The 22466-nt window shown below is 39.3% G+C and overlaps 1 protein-coding gene across 1 annotated transcript in view; it reads right to left on the minus strand.

Moving 5' to 3' along the window:
• Nucleotides 1–18249: 18249 nt before the first annotated feature.
• The window catches only part of LOC126253523 (BLOC-1-related complex subunit 5), a 73278-nt gene continuing 69061 nt past the window's right edge, over nt 18250–22466 (minus strand). The window contains exons 5-6 of the mRNA XM_049954900.1: nt 18663–18880; nt 18250–18439 (exon numbers count right to left, since the gene is read on the minus strand). Coding sequence (XP_049810857.1) covers nt 18665–18880 — 216 coding nt within the window. The 3' untranslated portion in view covers nt 18250–18439; nt 18663–18664. The remainder of the gene's footprint in view (nt 18440–18662; nt 18881–22466) is intronic.

Below are 22466 nucleotides of genomic sequence, written 5' to 3' on the forward strand. Positions count from 1 at the left end.
TATTATCCTGATTACATGCTTTTGTGCAATGAATACTTTTTCTCTTAATAATAAATTACCCCAAAATATGATGCCATATGAAAACAGTGAATGAAAATAGGCATAGTAGGCTAAGTTACTGATACGTTTATCGCCAAAATTTGCAATAACCCTAATAGCATAAGTATCTTAACCTAACAGTTTCTGCAGATCATCAATGTGTTTCTTCCAATTCAGTTTTTCATCAATGTACACACCAAGAAATTTTGAATATTCTGCCTTAGCAACAGACATCCATTCAGAGTCTATATTTATCGATGGTGTTATGCCATTTACTGTACAGAATTGTATGAACTGTGTTTTCACAAAATTTAGTGGGAGTCCATTTGCAGAGAACCACTTAATAATTTTGTGAAAGACATTATTTACAATTTCCTCAGCTGATTCTTGTTGTTAGGTGTGATTACTATACTTGTATCATCAGCAAAAAGAACAAAGTTTGCACCTTCCTGAATATAAAGCGGCAAGTCATCAATACATAATGAGAACAATAAGGGACCCAAGACTGAACGCTGTGGCACACCATACTTGATACCTCCCCATTTAGAGGATTCTGCTGATTTTTGCAGACTATCTGTATTGTTAATTTCACCTTTCTGCATTCTTCCAATTAAATATGAATTAAACCATTTGTGCACTGTTCCACTCATACCACAATACTGAAGCATATGTAGACAAATTTCATTAATCACATAGTCAAAAGCCTTTGAGAAATCACAATATATCCCAATGAGTGACGTTCAGTTAGTCAGAGAATTTAATATTTCATCAGTGAAATCATGTCTAGCATTTTTTGTTGAAAAGCCTTTCTGAAAGCCAAACTGATATTTCGTTCGTACTTCATTTTTACAGATATGTGACGCTGCTCTTGAATACATTACTCTTGGTGAGTTGTGCTGTATCACTGAAACTTAACATTTTTTAAATACACAAGCATAAATATGGCATCCACCAAATATGACACATTAGCTTTCGAAACAATGAAATTAAGTTGGTGGCCAAGTGATTCACCACTGTCAGCCAACCACAGAGTACAGAGTGCATAGACGTGTTTGTATGGTGTATGGGGGGGGACTGTGACTGAAGCAATGATGCCTATTATTGTTGTGAGAAATATCTGGCATTTTTTTCTGAATATGTCTTGATTTCCATATTGATATTTCTGGCAGTATGGTTAAGTTTGTACATAATAGCACAGCTTAAATGGGGGTCAGTGAAACAATGGCATTTATATTCTCCACTGTCACAAATATTTGACTGTTTTTTTCTAAAAAGGTCACAATTTCAGGGAATGCAGTTAGCCTTTTTTTCATCTGTGCCCCCCCCCCCCCCCCCAAAATGTGTTGTGACTGCCAAGGGTGTGGTTAGGCTGACACACAAGAGCACAGCTTGAATTTCCATGAAATACCTAGTTGTGATAATGGACTGATCTGTTGTTTTGTTTAGCAAAAGGTCTAGGTAGGGTTAGAAGGTAACAGTTTGGTTGTGAGTTGGCAAAGCCAATGAATGTGAAAGCAAAAAATATTATTGTGGTGACAGACTTACCTGTAGCCCGGGGTGCAGCAATGAAATGTGTGCTCTTTCTTGTCATGATTTGGCTACTTTCTTGAATATGTTGCACATACTGAGGTTGTGGATAGGCAGGAAATAAGGGCACAGTTTCAATTGGTAGTGAAAATGCTTATTACAACTTAGATTACAAATTTCCTGTTTCACAAAATGGCCAATTTTTAAGCACAGTTATAGTTTTTTGTGGCTAGTTCATACCATATCTTTCACACTCCCTCTGCACAATTTTACACTCCTAAACCCTTAAATGCTGTATCGAGTGCTATGGTGTATTGCGAAATCTGTATCATTTGCCTAGCTATATTTCAGTCTTTAAAATGGGTGATATAGATGTTTCCTGGGAAAGGTAGCTGTCTATACAATGAGTGAAGCTACATTATGATCATTATGATGGTGCACAACTTTTTGCAAGGTTTGTGGATTGCTGGAAATGCCACATTCCAATCAGCTTTTCGCTGAATGAGGATTCATTCTGCTGTTGGTACCGACAGAAGGAACAGAAGGATATTCGCATGGTCAGTGTGCAATGCACATTCAAGAGGAACACATGGATCAGTACTTGGACCTGTAATTCACAAGTGACAGTTCAAAAAAATCTCTTTCTTATCTGCCATGTCGGTCTCTGTGTGTTATCTAAAGATAGTGAAACTTGTCACAATTGTTAGAATGTGTATGAGTATGGTGACAGACTGGTCCCCTTCCTTCTGTTGTGAAGTGTGACGGCAGTGGGCAAAAAAAAAAAAAAAATAATTCACAAGACTTAAGAGCCTGTAAGTTCATTCCATTTCACATCCCTACAAAGTGTTACACCGTGTATTTGTATGAGTTGGCCAGTTCCAACTATTTGTTTTGTGAAGAGCACAATTTTACACTTCTAAATATTTAAAGCAAATTACTAATCTTTGCGCCACTTTGAAATCTTATCAAGTCATGAATGAATAGACAGATCCTGTACTTCTTGAAGAGGAGACAGGATCCACAGGTGAGGATAGTAATTGAGGTACCTTTGGTACCAGTACCACAGAGACGCGACTCTTGGGAGCTCTTCCAATACACCGATTTGCAGCGGCTGCCAATCGTTTAACAGTAGTCAGGGCAATTCCCAACTGCTTATGAATATCAACTATCCCATCCCATGTTTGAGAACAGCATCCACAGTGGGGCTGTATTTTGGCTGGTGCAATGTATAACAGTTTAAGCTGCTAATTATCTTTTAATCTGTTGAGCTAAAAACTTACTAATCCCCTATACAGAGTGTATATGCAGACAAGGAAAAAAAAATTCCTGGATTTCCCGGTTAAAAATACACTTTCTCCCGCGTGAAAATACACTTTTTCTATGTTAAGTGACAGTAAACTTTTCCTCAGAACTGTAAAACTTATCAGTCCTTTGAATGGTTATGTTTCATACACAGGCGTATAATTTCCGGCCCTTTAAAAAATGAAACTAGGGAAAAAAACATGTTTTGGAAAGATGTCTGGTGTGCAGCAACATGTACACTGCATATTTTTGTATTATGAAAGTATAAATTCAAATTCCACCAAACACCGCATGTTACTTTCCGAAGCATTGGAATTGACATTGCGATGCACATTTATAAGCAAGTCATAGCTCGTGTCACGTGATCTCACCAGACGATGACAATGGATATTCAGAGCATAGGACATGTGATGTAGTCACCCAATAGCAACATCACTGTTAAATAGCACAAACACATAAATAGGAAAAGTTAATGGTTTAAATTAATATGCATAGTGCTGCTACAAGAAAAGAAAAGCTTTCACATATAATATTGGTCTCGAAGTTTAATAAGCTACAAGAGAAGCTTAGCTTTCACACGTAATATTGGTCTTTTTCTGCGCCTTACGCTATAAGATACATCACACAAATGTGCCACTAAAATTTCAAATAATGACATAAATGTCTGGTCTTCTAAGCGGCCAGTACTCAAAGTGTTAAGTTTTAAATGAGAGTCAAAACACTCTGTGTTTAAGAAATTCATTGCACATTCTCACACATAACATAATTCATCTTGCGTAAAAGGAAATTTAGTTTGAAAATAACACTTTTCAAATCACCATTCACAATGTTTTTCCGAGACCTGTTAGAAATAGGTTCATTTCAGCAGTTGCCAGAAAGCGGCTGATAACAGGCATCACCATGCTTATGCAGCTACGACGACGCAGGAAGCCTGTATGGTCGTACGTGTATAACATTAAAAAATCTTACATTATGTTATAAAAGAAACAAGACATTAGAGAATACTCCAAGAGCATTGGAATTTTGTGAACCCCCCCATGAACAATGGACCTTGCCGTTGGTGGGGAGGCTTGCGTGCCTCAGCGAAACAGATAGCCGTACCGTAGGTGCAACCACAACGGAGGGGTATCTGTTGAGAGGCCAGACAAACGTGTGGTTCCTGAATAGGGGCAGCAGCCTTTTCAGTAGTTGCAAGGGCAACAGTCTGGATGATTGACTGATGTGGCCTTGTAACAATAACCAAAATGGCCTTGCTGTGCTGGTACTGCGAACGGCTGAAAGCAAGGGGAAACTACAGCCGTAATTTTTCCCGAGGGCATGCAGCTTTACTGTATGATTAAATGATGATGGCGTCCTCTTGGGTAAAATATTCCGGAGGTAAAATAGTCCCCCATTCGGATCTCCGGGCGGGGACTACTCAAGAGGATGTCGTTATCAGGAGAAAGAAAACTGGCGTTCTACGGATCGGAGCGTGGAATGTCAGATCCCTTAATCGCGCAGGTAGGTTAGAAAATTTAAAAAGGAAAATGGATAGGTTGAAGTTAGATATAGTGGGAATTAGTGAAGTTCGGTGGCAGGAGGAACAAGACTTCTGGTCAGGTGACTACAGGGTTATAAACACAAAATCAAATACGGGTATTGCAGGAGTAGGTTTAATAATGAATAGGAAAATAGGAATGCGGGTAAGCTACTACAAACAGCATAGTGAACGCATTATTGCGGCCAAGATAGATACGAAGCCCACACCTACTACAGTATTACAAATTTATACGCCAACTAGCTCTGCAGATGACGAAGAAATTGAAGAAATGTATGATGAAATAAAAGAAATTATTCAGATTGTGAAGGGAGACGAAAATTTAATAGTCATGGGTGACTGGAATTCGAGTGTAGGAAAAGGGAGAGAAGGAAACATAGTAGGTGAATATGGACTGGGGCTAAGAAATGAAAGAGGAAGCCGCCTGGTAGAATTTTGCACAGAGCACAACATAATCATAGCTAACACTTGGTTTAAGAATCATGAAAGAAGGTTGTATACATGGAAGAACCCTGGAGATACTAAAAGGTATCAGATAGATTATATAATGGTAAGACAGAGATTTAGGAACCAGGTTTTAAATTGTAAGACATTTCCAGGGGCAGATGTGGACTCTGACCACAATCTATTGGTTATGACCTGTAGATTAAAACTGAAGAAACTGCAAAAAGGTGGGAATTTAAGGAGATGGGACCTGGATAAACTGTCTAAACCAGAGGTTGTACAGAGTTTCAGGGAGAGCATAAGGGAACAATTGACAGGAATGGGGGAAAGAACTACAGTAGAAGAAGAATGGGTAGCTTTGAGGGATGAAGTAGTGAAGGCAGCAGAGGATCAAGTAGGTAAAAAGACGAGGCCTAGTAGAAATCCTTGGGTAACAGAAGAAATATTGAATTTAATTGATGAAAGGAGAAAATATAAAAATGCAGTAAATGAAGCACACAAAAAGGAATACAAACGTCTCAAAAATGAGATCGACAGGAAGTGCAAAATGGCTAAGCAGGGATGGCTAGAGGACAAATGTAAGGATGTAGAGGCCTATCTCACTAGGGGTAAGATAGATACTGCCTACAGGAAAATTAAAGAGACCTTTGGAGATAAGAGAACGACTTGTATGAATATCAAGAGCTCAGATGGAAACCCAGTTCTAAGCAAAGAAGGGAAAGCAGAAAGGTGGAAGGAGTATATAGAGGGTCTATACAAGGGCGATATACTTGAGGACAATATTATGGAAATGGAAGAGGATGTAGATGAAGATGAAATGGGAGATATGATACTGCGTGAAGAGTTTGACAGAGCACTGAAAGACCTGAGTCGAAACAAGGCCCCCGAAGTAGACAACATTCCATTGGAACTACTGACGGCCTTGGGAGAGCCAGTCCTGACAAAACTCTACCATCTGGTGAGCAAGATGTATGAAACAGGTGAAATACCCTCAGACTTCAAGAAGAATATAATAATTCCAATCCCAAAGAAAGCAGGTGTTGACAGATGTGAAAATTACCGAACTATCAGTTTAATAAGCCACAGCTGCAAAATACTAACACGAATTCCTTACAGACGAATGGAAAAACTAGTAGAAGCCAACCTCGGGGAAGATCAGTTTGGATTCCGTAGAAACACTGGAACATGTGAGGCAATACTGACCTTACGACTTATCTTAGAAGAAAGATTAAGGAAAGGCAAACCCACGTTTCTAGCATTTGTAGACTTAGAGGAAGCTTTTGACAATGTTAACTGGAATACTCTCTTTCAAATTCTAAAGGTGGCAGGGGTAAAATACAGGGAGCAAAAGGCTATTTACAATTTGTACAGAAACCAGATGGCAGTTATAAGAGTCGAGGGACATGAAAGGGAAGCAGTGGTTGGGAAGGGAGTAAGACAGGGTTGTAGCCTCTCCCCGATGTTGTTCAATCTGTATATTGAGCAAGCAGTAAAGGAAACAAAAGAAAAATTCGGAGTGGGTATTAAAATTCATGGAGAAGAAATAAAAACTTTGAGGTTCGCCGATGACATTGTAATTCTGTCAGAGACAGCAAAGGACTTGGAAGAGCAGTTGAATGGAATGGACAGGGTCTTGAAAGGAGGATATAAGATGAACATCAACAAAAGCAAAACAAGGATAATGGAATGTAGTCTAATTAAGTCGGGTGATGCTGAGGGAATTAGATTAGGAAATGAGACACTTAAAGTAGTAAAGGAGTTTTGCTATTTGGGGAGCAAAATAACTGATGATGGTCAAAGTAGAGAGGATATAAAATGTAGACTGGCAATGGCAAGGAAAGCGTTTCTGAAGAAGAGAAATTTGTTAACATCGAGTATAGATTTAAGTGTCAGGAAGTCATTTCTGAAAGTATTTGTATGGAGTGTAGTCATGTATGGAAGTGAAACATAGACGATAAATAGTTTGGACAAGAAGAGAATAGAAGCTTTCGAAATGTGGTGCTACAGAAGAATGCTGAAGATTAGATGGGTAGATCACATAACTAATAAGGAAGTATTGAATAGGATTGGGGAGAAGAGAAGTTTGTGGCACAACTTGACCAGAAGAAGGGATCGGTTGGTAGGACATGTTCTGAAGCATCAAGGGATCACCAATTTAGTATTGGAGGGCAGCGTGGAGGGTAAAAATCGTAGAGGGAGACCAAGAGATGAATACACTAAGCAGATTCAGAAGGATGTAGGTTGCAGTAGGTACTGGGAGATGAAAAAGCTTGCACAGGATAGAGTAGCATGGAGAGCTGCATCAAACCAGTCTCAGGACTGAAGACCACAACAACAACATACTAAAATGCATAATTCGGCTTAAAGTGCACATTTGTATGTCCAGATTTGGATGTAAATTTTCTTGCAGTACCAGTACTGTATTATCTCATGTTTGGTTCTTTATTATGGCATAATGCCATACGCGCTAGAAGGTGAAAACATGATCTTGAAATGTAGCAAACAGTTGAAACTAGCTAACAATGTGCAACTAAACACTTCGTTTCAAATACATTGACTGCCTCAGCAGAAAAATTAATAAAAGCCAAATTTCTTTAGTAAATTGACAGAAATAACTTCACTGTTCTGCAATGCAATTAATGCTTGATTATCAGAAAGGTGGAGATAAAATAAAATCTGAATTCTATAACATATTTCAATGTTCCATAATTATGTGAACGTATTTTAATTCACTTGATAACTCCCGGCCTCACAATCCCAATTTCACTGCAGATTAAATAATGATCAGTGTCACCAAAGAAACCCCTGAATACACGTGTGTCCCTCACAGCCTTCCTGAATTCCTGATCTGTTATTATATAGTCAATGACAGATCTGGTTCCCCTGCCTTCCCAAGTATACCGGTGAATGTTCTTATGTTTAAAAAAGGAGTTTGTGATTACTAAGCCCATACTGGCACAGAAATCCAAGAGTTGTTTCCCGTTCCTGTTGGCCTCCATATCCTCTCCAAATTTACCCATAACCTTTTCATACCCTTCTGTTCGATTTCCAATCCTGGCATTAAAATCACCCATGAGCAGAACACTGTCCTTGTCCTTTACTCTAACAACTACATCACTGAGTGCCTCATAAAAACTATCCATCTTATCTTGATCTGTCCCTTCACAATGCGAATATACTGACACAATCCTAATTTTCTTGCTAGACACTGTCAAATCCATCCACATCAGTCGTTCGTTTACATACCTTATTGCAACTACGCTGGGTTCCATTTCTTTCCTGATGTAAAGCCCTACATCCCATTGTGCTATTCCTGCTTTGACTCCTGACAGGTAGACCTTGTATTCTCCCACTTCCTCTTCTTTCTCACCCCTTACCCGAATGTCACTAACAGCTAAAACGTCCAGCCCCATCTTACTTGCAGCCTCTGCCAGTTCTACCTTCTTCCCAGAGTAGCCCCCATTGATATTAATAGCTCCCCACTCATTACCATTTGTTTGCCAAGTCGTATCTTAGGAGTCCCTGGTTTGTCAGTTAGAGGTGGGACTCCATCACCTCCAAAGGTCCGAGGCATTTTGCTCGGATTGTTGCCAGCATCATATTTAAAGTACCAGGGAAGCAGGGTGACAGCCTTACTTGCCCCAAGTCCCATTGGGTTTTACCCCTAAGGGTTGAGGGACTAACCAGTGGATTTGGTAGTCTTTGCCGTATGAGCACTAAGGTGACCACGACTCAGAATATGTCTGAGATGCCCAGCCTTATTCCAAAGTAACTGGTATCCCGACTGTCGGGACCACTTACTTGGCCACTCATACATTGCCCGTGGTTCATGAACTAGGACATGACTACAGGAACCCACACCATGAACCACTGATCATTATTTAATCTGCAGTGAAATTGGGATTGTGAGGCCGAAAGTGCAGGAGGTCAGGTCCATATGTAGGAGGATAAGAGTGGAGAAACTTCAGGATTAGGAAATCAGGCACAAGTATACAACAGCAATCTCAGAAAGGTACCAGTTAGTTGAATGTAGTCAGTTACAGTCATTGGAAAAGGAATGGACAAGGTACAGGGACACAGTACTAGAAGTGGGTAAAGAATGTCTTGGAACAGTAGTGTGTAAAAGTAGGATGAAGCAAACAGCTTGGTGGAATGACACAGTCAAGGCAGCCTGTAAAAAGAAAAAGAAGGCATATCAAAAATGGCTACATATTAGAACTCAGGTAGACAGAGAAAGTTACGTTGAAGAAAGAAACAAAGTCAAACACATAATTGCAGCATCCAAGAAGAAATCTTGGGAAGACTTTGGAAACAGGTTGGAGACTATGGGTCAAGCTGCTGGAAAACCATTCTGGAGTGTAATTAGCAGTCTTCGAAAGGGAGGTAAGAAGGAAATGACAAGTATTTTGGACAGGTCAGGAAAACTGCTGGTGAATCCTGTGGATGCCTTGGGCAGATGGAGGGAATATTTTGAAGAGTTGCTCAATGTAGGTGAAAATACGATCAGTAATGTTTCAGATTTCGAGGTAGAATGGGATAGGAATGATGATGGAAATAGGATCACATTTGAGGAAGTGGAGAAAATGGTCAATAGATTGCAGTGCAATAAAGCAGCTGGGGTGGATGAAATTAAGTCGGAACTCATCAAATACAGGGAGTGTCAGTTCTTAAATGGCTACACAGGATAACTGAAATGGCGTGGGAGTCGGGACAGGTTCCATCAGACTGGACGAAATCACACCAATCTTTAAACATGGAAACAGAAAAGATTGTAACAACTACAGAGGTATCTCTTTAATCAGCGTTGTGGGTAAAATCTTCTCAGGTATTGTTGAAAGGAAAGTGCGAGTATTAGTTGAGGACCAATTGGATGAAAATCAGTGTGGGTTTAGGCCTCTTAGAGGTTGTCAGGAAAAGATCTTTAGCTTACGGCAAATAATGGAGAAGTGTTATGAGTGGAACAGGGAATTGTATCTATGCTTTATAGATCTAGAAAAGGCGTATGACCGCGTTCCTAGGAGGAAGTTATTGTCTGTTCTACGAGATTATGGAACAGGAGGCAAACTTTTGCAAGCAATTAAAGGTCTTTACATGGATAGTCAGGCAGTAGTTAGAGTTGACGGTAAATTGAGTTCATGGTTCAGAGTAGTTTCAGGGGTAAGACAAGGCTGCAACCCGTCTCCACTGTTGTTCATATTATTTATGGATCATATGTTGAAAACAATAGAGTGGCTGGGTGAGATTAAGATATGTGAACACAAAATAAGCAGTCTTGCATATGCGGATGACTTAGTTGTGATGGCAGATTCGATTAAAAGTTTGCAAAGTAATATTTTAGAGCTGGATCAGAAATGTAAGGACTATGGTATGAAGATTAGCATCTCCAAAACGAAAGTAATGTCAGTGGGAAGGAAATATAAATGGATTGAGTGCCAAATAGGAGGAACAAAGTTAGAACAGGTGGACGGTTTCAAGTACTTAGGATGCATATTCTCACAGGATGGCAACATAGTGAAAGAACAGGAAGCGAGGTGTAGCAAAGCTAATGCAGTGAGCACTCAGCTACGATCTACTCTCTTCTGCAAGAAGGAAGACAGTACCAAGACTAAGCTATCTGTGCACCGTTCAATCTTTTGACCAACTTTGTTGTATGGGAGCGAAAGCTGGGTGGATTCAGGTTACCTTATCAACAAGGTTGAGGTTACGGATATGAAAGTAGCTAGGATGATTGCAGGTACTAGTAGAGGGGAACAATGGCAGAAAGGTGTCCACAATGAGGAAATCAAAGAAAAACTGGGAATGAACTCTATAGATGTAGCAGTCAGGGCGAACAGGCTTAGATGGTGGGGTCATGTTACACGCATGGGAGAAGCAAGATTACCCAAGAGACTCATGGGTTCAGCAGTAGAGGGTAGGAGGAGTCAGGGCAGACCGAGGAGAAGGTACCTGGATTCGGTTAAGAATGATTTTGAAGTAATAGGTTTAACATCAGAAGAGGCACCAATGTTAGCACTGAATAGGGGATCATGGAGGAATTTTATAAGGGGGCTGTGCTCCAGACTGAACGCTGAAAGGCATAATCAGTCTTAAATGATGATGATGATGATAACTCCCGGCCACAGAAATCTGCTTTGTTTTCATTTGATGTGAGAGCAATAAATGAAGAGGAAACGGCAAAATCACTAAATGCAAACACGGGTCATGTGGAGGCTACCCACCTCCCCACTACAACTCAGACTACTTTGTGCATCAGTGCCGGATCTACGGTATTTATGAACCAGGGCAGTAGTAGACAGTGGCAGGAGCAATACCAGATGGTGGCGCACGAAATCGAAAAGCAGTATGAAATTTTTATATAAATTTGGAATTGTCATATTCTTCCATAATTTGTGTGATGTCCCCATTTCTTCTCCTTCCTCGTTCTAGCAAATGATCCTGTCATCACTAATTCTGGAACTATTCCTGCCAGTGTCAAAACTTATTCTTCGGTTAGCTTCACTAAACCTACAACAATCACCGGTTTAGTTATGTTTAGTTATCCTGCGTTTATTCTCCGGTTAGGCATTACTACGTGTTCGTACAATGCATTTTCCACGCTGCACCCAGAACAGAACTTTAGCGGCTGCTAGCCGGGGACTGTACAACTGGATCTTACTAGTGCAGCGGTCTGGCCAAACATTTTCTGTCAAAATTTCATTTTCTTGGATACACCGAGAAGATAATACATAATCTTTATTACCTGTTATTCCTGGTAGCCATTTATCTCCACTTTGGTAGTCTGAATCTCTGGATTTCACTAGTAATTATAACAATGCTGATCATTCACAAACCCAGTCAACTACATAAACAACGACTGACATTCACCCTTTCTCGTTTATTCCACTCAGCTGGTATAGCCCCGTCCCCTTTTGTCTGCAGGAAAGTTTATTTCTAGGTGCGACGGGGATTCCCCTGGCAGAGCATCACGTACATTACGCATGCATTCAAAAATCAACTTACGATTCATTCAGAAATCAACTTACAATTTGTTCAAAAACCAACAGGGATGCGTCTCAAAATCGTATGAACCAACGTGCACTGGACGCTAGGCGCTTTGTGAAACTAGGTCGGTTTCCTGAAGAATATGAATTCCCCCCCCCCCCCCCACCCCCCACCTGTGGCATATACCACAGTTGCCCTTGCTCCTAAATCCGGGACTGTTGGGCATGCGTGAATATGGCAGCCTAGGCCCGCCAGTAAAATTTTACCGGGTAGCATCTGGCTGCTTGCTGCTATTTCTTATACAGCTAACTGCCATACTTCTGTAGCCAGAAGCAGGAGAAGGTAATACTATATGCGACTCAACTGCGCACGTGCATGAGCTCGCTCGCAACTGCTCAAATGGATCTAATGTAAACAGTTGTGACGTCATGCTCATCGGAGGCAATTTGTTGTTATGAAGCTTTGCGTAATCTTCCTATAAAGCCTTTGACACATTTTGCTGTTGGCAGACGCTTGTATGAGGACTGTGTTTTGTTGTTGTATATGGTGCATTTAATTTCCAACTTAATTTTTATTTTCATTTTTTTTTTCTCTCGTTCATGTTTTATTGCTGCAGTATTATTCTGCAGTTGCGAGATTAAGTAACATCCTTTGTTAGAGTATTGGTTCTTACCAAAATTACAAAAATTTAACAGAAAACTAAAATAATGAAAAATAACCAGAATTCTAAAAAATTCCTGAGTTTTTCCCGGTTTTATTCCAAATGAAAAAATTCCCAGGTTTTTCCCGATTCTCCCGTTTGTCCGTGGTTGTATACACCCTGCTATAAGAATTGATGCAAATACACAAATAAGGTAAAATTAGATGTAACACAATATGTTATTTACAATATCTACTATCACAACTAAATCTCAAACACCAATTTACAACAAATTATATTATGTGTAGGACAATGATAATTTCCAAAAATTCTCAAAATTGCACATTTATTTGTTTTGCAATGAAATTCTTTGCAGTGATGTATTCTTTGGCAATAACAGTGAATCACAAGTGCTGATCTGCTATGAAGTAATTTATCCAAAACACTTGTCCCAGTAACTTACAAAAATATAGTTCTGCAAGTGGCCAAAAATTCTCAAAAATAACCTATTCTCATGTAATTATACAATGAAATTAGAGAACAAATGTTTTGAATGAGGACAGGCCAATTGCTCCCAGAAATATTAAAAAAAAGAGCATAAATAAGTTTAAGCCTACAACTGACGATAACAGTACGAGTTTATCGAGGCACTCACAACATTCGAAATTTTACAATACAAAAGCGTACTGATTCAATCAATGAAGGATTATACAGAAGTGAAGCAAACAGTAAAATATGTGAATCTCGAATTTCAAACACTTTTTTTGTATTAGGCAGGCAGTGTCCTAACTGTAAAACTCCCATATTTGAGTCCTACAGCCAAAAAATAAATAAAACAACTGTAAAAGAGCTTTACATACATCACTGCGACAGGGATGAACATACACAGAAATTCTACACCCTTCAGTTACTTAATTTGCCACAAAGAAAGAATAGAACAATATGTAAACTTCACACAGCTGGCAAACAGGTGTATAGTTGGATGATACAACCTTTATGGGAAAGCTGTCATGTCTGTCCCACTCAACAAAATCACTACCAGGAAAATTTTATTTTCCTGGATGTGAGGGTTCAGAACATGGTCAAAGTGTATTTGAAAAGTGATAGAATACTGTGGAATGTACAAATGTGTTACTTTATTACCATTCTCAATGTATATAAAAGTTTTCTTTTGGCCTTGATAGGATAGCAGATATTTGATGTTAAAAACTCTCATTCCATATTTTGTTGGTATTAATTACAAATTTTGAACCATAGTGTGTGTTTACACTTACGGCTCTATCAAAAGAGCTTTTGCAAATCATACAACTTCATTCAGGGTAACTAATTTCATGTATTTTGTGCTAACCATCATTTGCCCAATTTGAAGAGGAAGTGAAGTTGAAATTACCATCATTTGATGTATATTGCATGTTCACTATCATTAATGTCCCAGTGTCCCATTGTCAGCGATGTCCTTAAAGATGGAGCACAAGCTCAGATTTATGAAATAATGCCCATTTCAATGGAACCATCCTGGTATTTTCCTGGAGAGCTTTAGGGAAATCGCGCAAAACCTTAATTCAGCTAGCAGGGCATTGATTTGAACTATTGTTGTCCTGAATGTGAGTCCAGTATACCAGCACCCTCAGTTCCATTGCTGAAGGGCTGTCATTGTAATGTACTGTGCTTTCTCTTGATGCAAGCATTCCATTGTAAACCAATATAACAATAGCAACATCTATTCTGTCCTGTTGTCTAATAGAGTGGTTGCTGTCTGTCTGGATGTCAATGACTCAATATAGAAGATGTACAACTTTTTGACTATTCTCAATTTTTCAAAATTTTCATTGACGTCTTGACAGTTGCAGGTGTCTCTACTATGGATAGTTTCTTAAACTTCTGTGAATCCCACTTCACCACACAGATCTTAAACTGTCAAAAACATTATTCACTAACTAAATGACAGCCTTCCAAAACAGTTGCACTTATGCTTTTTTGTTGTATTATAGTTGAGAAAACATGCACTGCTTATCAAGTTCTTGTTCAGCATTTTCACTCACTGTTTCTTCACAATATTCTTTAAGGCCTCCTGTTAATGAGTTCATTGAAGGTTTGGATTTTCCACCATTTCAGTGTTTCACCAACACACTTGCTTAAATCAATGGACAGTAACTCATAGAAAATATTGATAATTTAGGAGTACAAGAGACTACTTACCAAACTGCACAGGGATTGCATCATTGACAAGCACACATGTAAGAGAAAGAAAACTTGTAGTTTTCAAACTAAATCCTTGGACGAACTAAGAGCACACACATGCACAAGCACAGATGCACACACAAACATGTGCCAGCTGGACACATATAGCCATGGTAGAGTGGGGTTGCGATGGTGATGTGGGAGAGGGGCAGGGGGGGGGGAGGAAGGGGGATGGTTTAGGGATGGGTACCTAGCAGCTCGTAGGGAGGCAACAGGTTTGCTGGCTAAGAATATGGGAGGAAGGAGTAGGAGGCTTGTGGTGATATGAGGGTATGGGAGTCAGTGAGGTGCAGCACACGATGAGGTTGACTTGGAGACATGAACTGGGAGGGGGTGACATGACAAAGGAAGGGAAAACATGGGTGGATGGTGTGGGGACAGTGGGTTGGCGGAGATTGAGGCCAGGAGGGTTATGGGAGCAAAGAATGTTTCATAAGTGTAACTCTCATCTGTGTAGTTCAGAAAAGTTGGTGCTGAAGGGAAGGACCCACATGCCCTGGGTTGAAAGGCAGCTACTGAACTCAAACATGTTGTTCTCAGCTAAATGTTGTGCCACTAGGTGGTCAACTTTGTTCTTGGCCTCAGTTTGGTGTTGGCCATTCATTCTTGTGGTCAGCTGGTTGGGGATGCCACCCTTCCTCCTGAATTTCTAGGCAGCAAACTTTCTGCTTCCTTCTGAACCACTAGCTACTAAGGAGTAACATACCGCTTCAGCGAAGTGATATGTTGCACAATGTTTATAATACCAATGAGTAATGACCACCAAATTTGCAATTAATTTTTGTTGCTTGATTTAGTAAATTTGGGCACATTTATTGTGTGGAAATGCTGGCAGTTTGGTAACGCTTTGCAGTACCTGCTAGTACAATTACTCCATGTTGTGCGCCTCTGCCTCAGACAAACACTGCACTTTGTGGAATAGCGCACACCATGACAATGAACTATGCCATGAACTAAAGAGAAAGAAAGTCAGTCTGCTGTGATGTTTGATAGACGATTAGCCCTGAATTGTCTATTAATTTGTATTACTTGATGTGTTAACAAAATCATAATGACAGACAATCATTGTATGGGGTGTTTTGACTGTATGAGCTAGAACAATGTATGTACATGACTTCTGTTATTTAGTAGCTTATTGGAAATACGTAGGTTGGAACTTAAATAGTGCCAACACTGCTGTGAAGACGCTACGTAATGGAATCTACTACTGTTGCTGTAGCACGCGTTGTTGACATACCTACCTTACCTCCAAGCAAACAGACTTGCCTGTCCCACGTCACCGGCGTGTGCACAATCGAGGGAAACACAGTCACTTGTGAGCGGTCTAACGTAACAGTGACACTATGTTTTCGAAACAGGAACAGTGGAGTTGGATCAAAATTGAATGTGCCAGAGGTCGTACAGCATGACAGTGTCATCAAGGTCTTCAAGAGGTGTGCGGAGAATCGGCATTGCCGTACAGAACAGTGGCACATTGGGTAAAAGCCTTCAACGAAGGTCAGCGAACTGTGGCAGGCATGCATCGAGCAGGTCATCCTAGTGTCTCTGAAGAAGAAGTGCATGCTGTTGCCACATTAGCAGACACTGATTGACGCCATATGATTTGTGAGCTCATCCACGAAACTGGATTAGCGCATAGGACTGTGCTTCAATCCCTGAAAGAATGCTTGGGCATGCAAAAAACTGCATCATGATGGGTTCTGGATGACATGATGGGAATACAGAAATGGATGTGTTATGACACTGCTCGGACGCACTTGGAGCGCTATGAGCACAAAGAAGAGGCTTTCTTACACCGGATCGTAACACTGGATGAGACATGGGCCACATCGTACAAGCCAAAACTGAAACGCCAATCCAATGAATGGCCTGGAACCAGTGCTTTGTGAAAGAAGCGGCAACACTTTCTGTACAACCCACTCATCATTTTGCATGACAATGCACGGGCGGATACAGCGCAAGCTGTGGCTGCTCTGTTCAGTCCATGGGACTAGGAAGTACTGTACCATCCAACATACTCCCCGGACTTAAGTCCTTGTGACTCTGATTTGATTCCGAAGATGAAGGAACCACGTCATGGCATTCGCTTCAGAACTATTCCAGAGATTAGACAGGCAGCAGACCACTCCATTCACACAATCAACAGAACAGGTTCTGCTAACGATATACTATGCCTCCCACATCACGGGCAACGGGTCCTACACAATGTCGGCGACTACTTTGAAGGACAGTAACAGGTGCAAACATGTAACTCTTTTGTATTGGTTATAAATAAATAGTTGCCACTATTTAAGTTCCAACCCTCATTTATAAGCATGATTTTACTTCCAGCACAGGCTAAACTGCACAGGAGATGATGTCTATAGAAACAAGGCAGAAGATATCAAGAGGGGAGATAAACGGCAGATAAGCAAGTCAGTAATTTCAGATCAGTACATACAAGCATTGAAATTAATATGCAAAATCCCCTCCGAGCACCCATCTAATACAGCAGAGAACATTCCACTTTGCATCTCCAACTGCTCTTCCTGCCTCCAGCCCCTCTCCCCCCTCTACCCACCCCACCACACTATCTCACCCTCGTCCACCGGCCAACTGCAATCCCAGCACTGTGTGTCCAGCCAGCACAATGTAAGGTCACCAGTGTGTGTGTGTGTGTGTGTGTGTGTGTGTGTGTGTGTGTGTGTGTGTCACACATGACTCAATGCCTCCGTTACTCAGTGAGTGGTCTCCTTAACTTGTAAATTATTTACATTCTACCATAATTTTCCTTCCTACATTCATAGTAATTGTACATTTTGACTGATAATGATAAGTGGATAAACCAAAGGCCTAGTTTATGGGAAACGCAAATTGGTTAAACAAAGGGTACTCTTCACTTGGACAGTATATACTTGTAACATCTCTTGCAACATATCTGCAGAATGCCTCTTTTGTCTAAGGGGGAAAGTATTCAGGGACATCTCCATTGTTGCAAAATTCCAAAAATATAGATCTGATCATTGAATATAAGAGAATAATTTATAATATTGAAATGCTTATTACTTTCTGGAAAAACTGTTTTACATAATGGAGAAAAAAGTTTTGCCAAAATTGGGAAGCTGAGTTTACTCTGATTCCATAAATCCTGAGTGCTAAAAGCCTAAACAGATGTTTACATTTTTTTTATCTTTTTACAGTATAAAATCTATGTGTTGTTTAATCCTAATTCAAGATCACAATTGCTGCTCTTACATAATGAATTGTTTGACTTGGGTATTAAAAACGCCTCATAAGGGCAAATGAGTATCTTGAACCTTTATAACTAGTTGCATAGCAGGCATTTTGTGAAACTGTTCTTCTCGGAAACACTATAAAGAAAGCCTTGGCCCTGATTGTTATCCCTCTGTATGAATTTACACATATCTGTGGACATGAAACATTCCTTTTGTATTACTGTACCATTAAAGAAATGGTACAGTAATACAGTAAGACAAATAAGAATTGTATGTACAAACATGACTTGGAATTACTGATAGCGTTCCAACTATAATGGAAGGCTTTGTTATAACAAGTATTTAATGATTCAAAAGCACATTGAGTCAATGTGCTATTATACAGTTATTTACAATAATGAGATAAAAGTTTGATAACATGAAAACAATTCATTCTAGTTCAAGAGAAAGTGCTGCAATGCCAGTGAAATTTATTTCTGAACTGATCAAGGGGTGTCTTCACGCATACTGCCACTGAAACAAAATTATCATACATTAAATCAACTGTACACATTCAAACATAGAGAAAACAATGTTTAATGGACACAGACATCTTATCAATTATTGCAAATATATTCTCTCTCTCTCTCTCTCTCTCTCTCTCTCTCTCTCTCTCTCTCTCACACACACACACACACACACACACACACACAAACACACACACAAACTTTAATGACCACAAAAATCACCCACTTACTGCTATCCAGTTGTCCATACAAAAGGCTCAAGACGATCTTCAACAGGGAGCCAGTTGTTTAATGTCTCCATGCTTTCCAGTGTTTGATTGAGAAGTGTGTGACAACGGTTCAACTGGTGTGACAGTTCATGCACCTTACTCAGTTTCTCTGCATACTTAGCACATCGTTTCTGCCTCTCTGTCATGAGGGTCAGTAGCCTAGTAACCTCTGCATCAATCTGGATTGACAAGATAAAAAGGAATCAGCCTGGAGGTTAACTGATCTTTTAAATTGGGACTAAGTTTTTATTTTGTTGTCACTATTGGAAGACTGATAATTTCTAAATCACCTTGAATTTGTAACATCTGTAAACCACTAAATTTCCAATTATGAAATCAGGGATAAAAATGATTTCAAGACAGTTGTGCTATGGAATGTGTTAAAAGCACCTCAATTGAAATTCACGTTAAATTTCAAGCTCCTGTAAAACTCTGCCAGTCTTGGGGATTTTGCATTCTTTTACATTTGGTTTGCTTTTTCCATTACTTCTCCAACAGTGTTCTGACCTGTTTGTGTGCCATGGGGGTACAGCAGGTTTTCTTATTAATTTATTTGGTATATACAGGGTGCATCAAAAAGAACTTTAAAACTTTGGAATGATATGGAAATTTATTGAGATAACTTACAGAATCAGTAGGTGTGTCATTTTTTAGCAAAGAAATTCAAGTTTGATTCACATAGTGCATAAGTACCTCATTCCACACCAGGAGCACCACCACAGTGCACAGTTAAAATGGCTACTTTCACTGATGCGGAGTGTGCTCGCTGTTTTTTAGTTTCAGAAAATGAATGCTGCAACAAGTGTTCAGCGTGAATTCCACACTGAATTCGGTAAAGAAGCTCCAAGCAGGCCAACAATTTGCTCTAGGCACAAGAACTTTGCTGAGGCAGGTTATACACTGCAACATTAGGAATCGGTCGCCCTTGTGTTAATATGTCCAACAGGTTAAGGACAGCTTTGCTTGCAGTCCACAAAGATCAATGTGACTTGTGTATGCCGAGACTGGCATTCTATAAGTGACTGTTTGGTAAGTACTGTGTAGACATTTGCATTTGAAACCATACAGATTCACAAAGGCACAGCACATCAGTGATAGAGATAAGGTTGCTTGTAGGGAATTCTGTATGGAAATGTTGCATTGGGTAGAGGACAATTAAACACTCATGAACACAGTAATTTTCAATGTTTACTTGATCAGGTCCAAAAACAGTTATAATCTAAAACCGGTAAATACCAAGCAGGCTTTAGACCAAACAGATCCTTTCCGGAACAAATTTTTAATTTAAAACTATTCTTATGTGCCAAATTATTACTAGAAACAATATTGTACGTACATTTGTTGATTTTAAAAAGGCCTACGACTCAGTTGATTGTGAATCTCTTTTCCAATTTTTAAAGGAACAAGGACTAGATAATAAAAGTCTAAAGCTGATAAAGGAAAAGTTAACTGACACTAGCTCTAAAGTTAAATTCATGGGGAAATTTTCTAAACCACTGGACTTAAAGACTGGTGTTAGACAGGGAGATGGACTCTCCCCATTACCTTTTAATTGTTTTGGAAAAGGACTTTACAGATTGGCAAGAGCAAAGGTCGAGTCAAAATATAGACCAATCAATCAAGTTAGGTAGAAGTAATATTAGAGTAGATTGCCTCGCCTTTGCAGATGATCTGGCAATTTCAACTAGGGATATTACCACAGCTCAAAAACAAACTGAAATTCTTAAAGAAGTTGTGGAAAAAGTAGGACTAAAAATATCATTCGAAAAAACAGAATATATGACAGGCAACAAACAAGCACCAAAGTTTATGAACATGAAATATGGAAAAATAAAAAGGGTTTCTGAATTTAAATACTTGGGGGGAAAATCATACAAGAAAATGGTCTAGAAAAAGCTGCAAACAAAGTCTGCTGTCAAAAAACGGCAACTGCATTCAGATTAACAGGAAATATTTATAATAAAAAATCACTTAGTAAACTTAGCCATTACACCACTGTAATCAATCCTGGATGTCTTTATGGAGCAGAAAGTGTAATTTTAAATAAAATGAGGATACTGATGGAAATCAAAAGAAAGAAAGATTATTAGGAAAATATTAGGCCCCAAAATTAATGAAAGAGAAACGTATAGGCTGAGAAGTAATAAGGAAATACAAGAATACACAGAAATACATGATGATATGAGAAAACGAAGACTTAAATTTTAAGAGTACATTAAAAGAATGGTATCCACTAGGTTGACAAACCAAATTGGAGAATTCTACAAAAACGAAGTACGGCCAAAGCTGAGCCAATTAAATGGATCACTGAGATTAAGGGGGATCTTAAAGTAGCTGGTATAACTCTGGCAGATGTTACAGATAAAAAAACATTCAAACAAAGGATATTTGATTGGAAAGTTGGTCAGGGGGGAATTAGAAAATGGACTGGAACACCACGGACTGATGAAAGAAAGAGAATTCATACTGAAAGGATGAAACGAATTTGGATGCAAAGGAAGACTAATCATCAAAAACAACTTGACTGAGTGTACCTTGCATTGTCCTATTGGGCCCGTACATGATAACTAACTAACTGTATATTTAGCACTAGTCTGATGCAAAAGAAGACTGAAGTTAACAAGGGTGCAACACTATAAAATAGTCTTACAACTTAGTGAAGAAAAGCACTGTTCCAAATAAAGAGCGATATAGAGCTGACCGCTTGCAACCAAGAGTGAAGTAACATTAACATTGTGGATCTCAACTGTTGTTCTCATCAGGTTCACCATGAACACTGTTTTGATAATGCACTATGGAATGATATATATTTGAAAAGAAGTAATCTACCACATAATCTGAATCAGATGCAAGCAAGTGATTTATTCAAGTAGATGTCCTAACCTTGCTTTCCTCATATGGTTATGTTCATAGACATTAACAGTTTAAAGTATTACTTGATGCAATTGCTGAGACCGACGTTATATAGCGGGCAATTCCAACAGCCATTTTCTCAGATCCAGGATCAATAAATGACTGTAGTAGGAACTATGATAAGTTGGTTATATTCTGGATGTATCAGCAATAAAAACTTTGAAATTTAATTAACTACTTTTACCAACTATCTATGAAACTGGGATCTTGATTAAATGATTCCTACAACACAACACAAGTGTAACAAGAATAAATACAGACACACATAATCATATGTGTGAGTAGCAGATGTCCTTAAACAACTTTTGTAAGCACACGTGTATAGATACACCCCCCCCCCCCCACACACACACACACAATAACTTAATCTCACCTCTCTTTTTCCATTTCCCTGCCCACTGCATTACTGAAGCAGTCCTATCACCAAATACTAATAAGGAGACTCACAACTATTTCCCCAATAATGCTTCTGATTACCATTCTCAAGAGTCTGAACTCATAATAGCTTCCCCATAGCCCCCAAAATCATATTCTGCCACCCTTCTGATTGATGTAAAGCCTTATTTTACATACCCTATGTTTATCAGCACTAGAGAAGAATGAAATTATGATAATAAAGCGAAAATCTCCATTCTGTTTTGACTGCCTGTCTATATTTCACCTCTCCATCCTCAAGGTAACTGGTTACATGACCTCATAATTAACCCTACTGGGGCTTCAGAACAAATATACTGAAATTATCCTCTCATATAAGACTAAATTACAAGGTATTTTCAAGGTTTGTTGCAGCTTTTGTCTACAAGTTGGAAACAAGTAACCTACACTCACCAAAATTTGTCAGTCTTTCAAAGT

This window comes from Schistocerca nitens, chromosome 4 (assembly GCF_023898315.1).
Source record: "Schistocerca nitens isolate TAMUIC-IGC-003100 chromosome 4, iqSchNite1.1, whole genome shotgun sequence".
Taxonomy (NCBI): Eukaryota; Metazoa; Arthropoda; class Insecta; order Orthoptera; family Acrididae; genus Schistocerca; species Schistocerca nitens.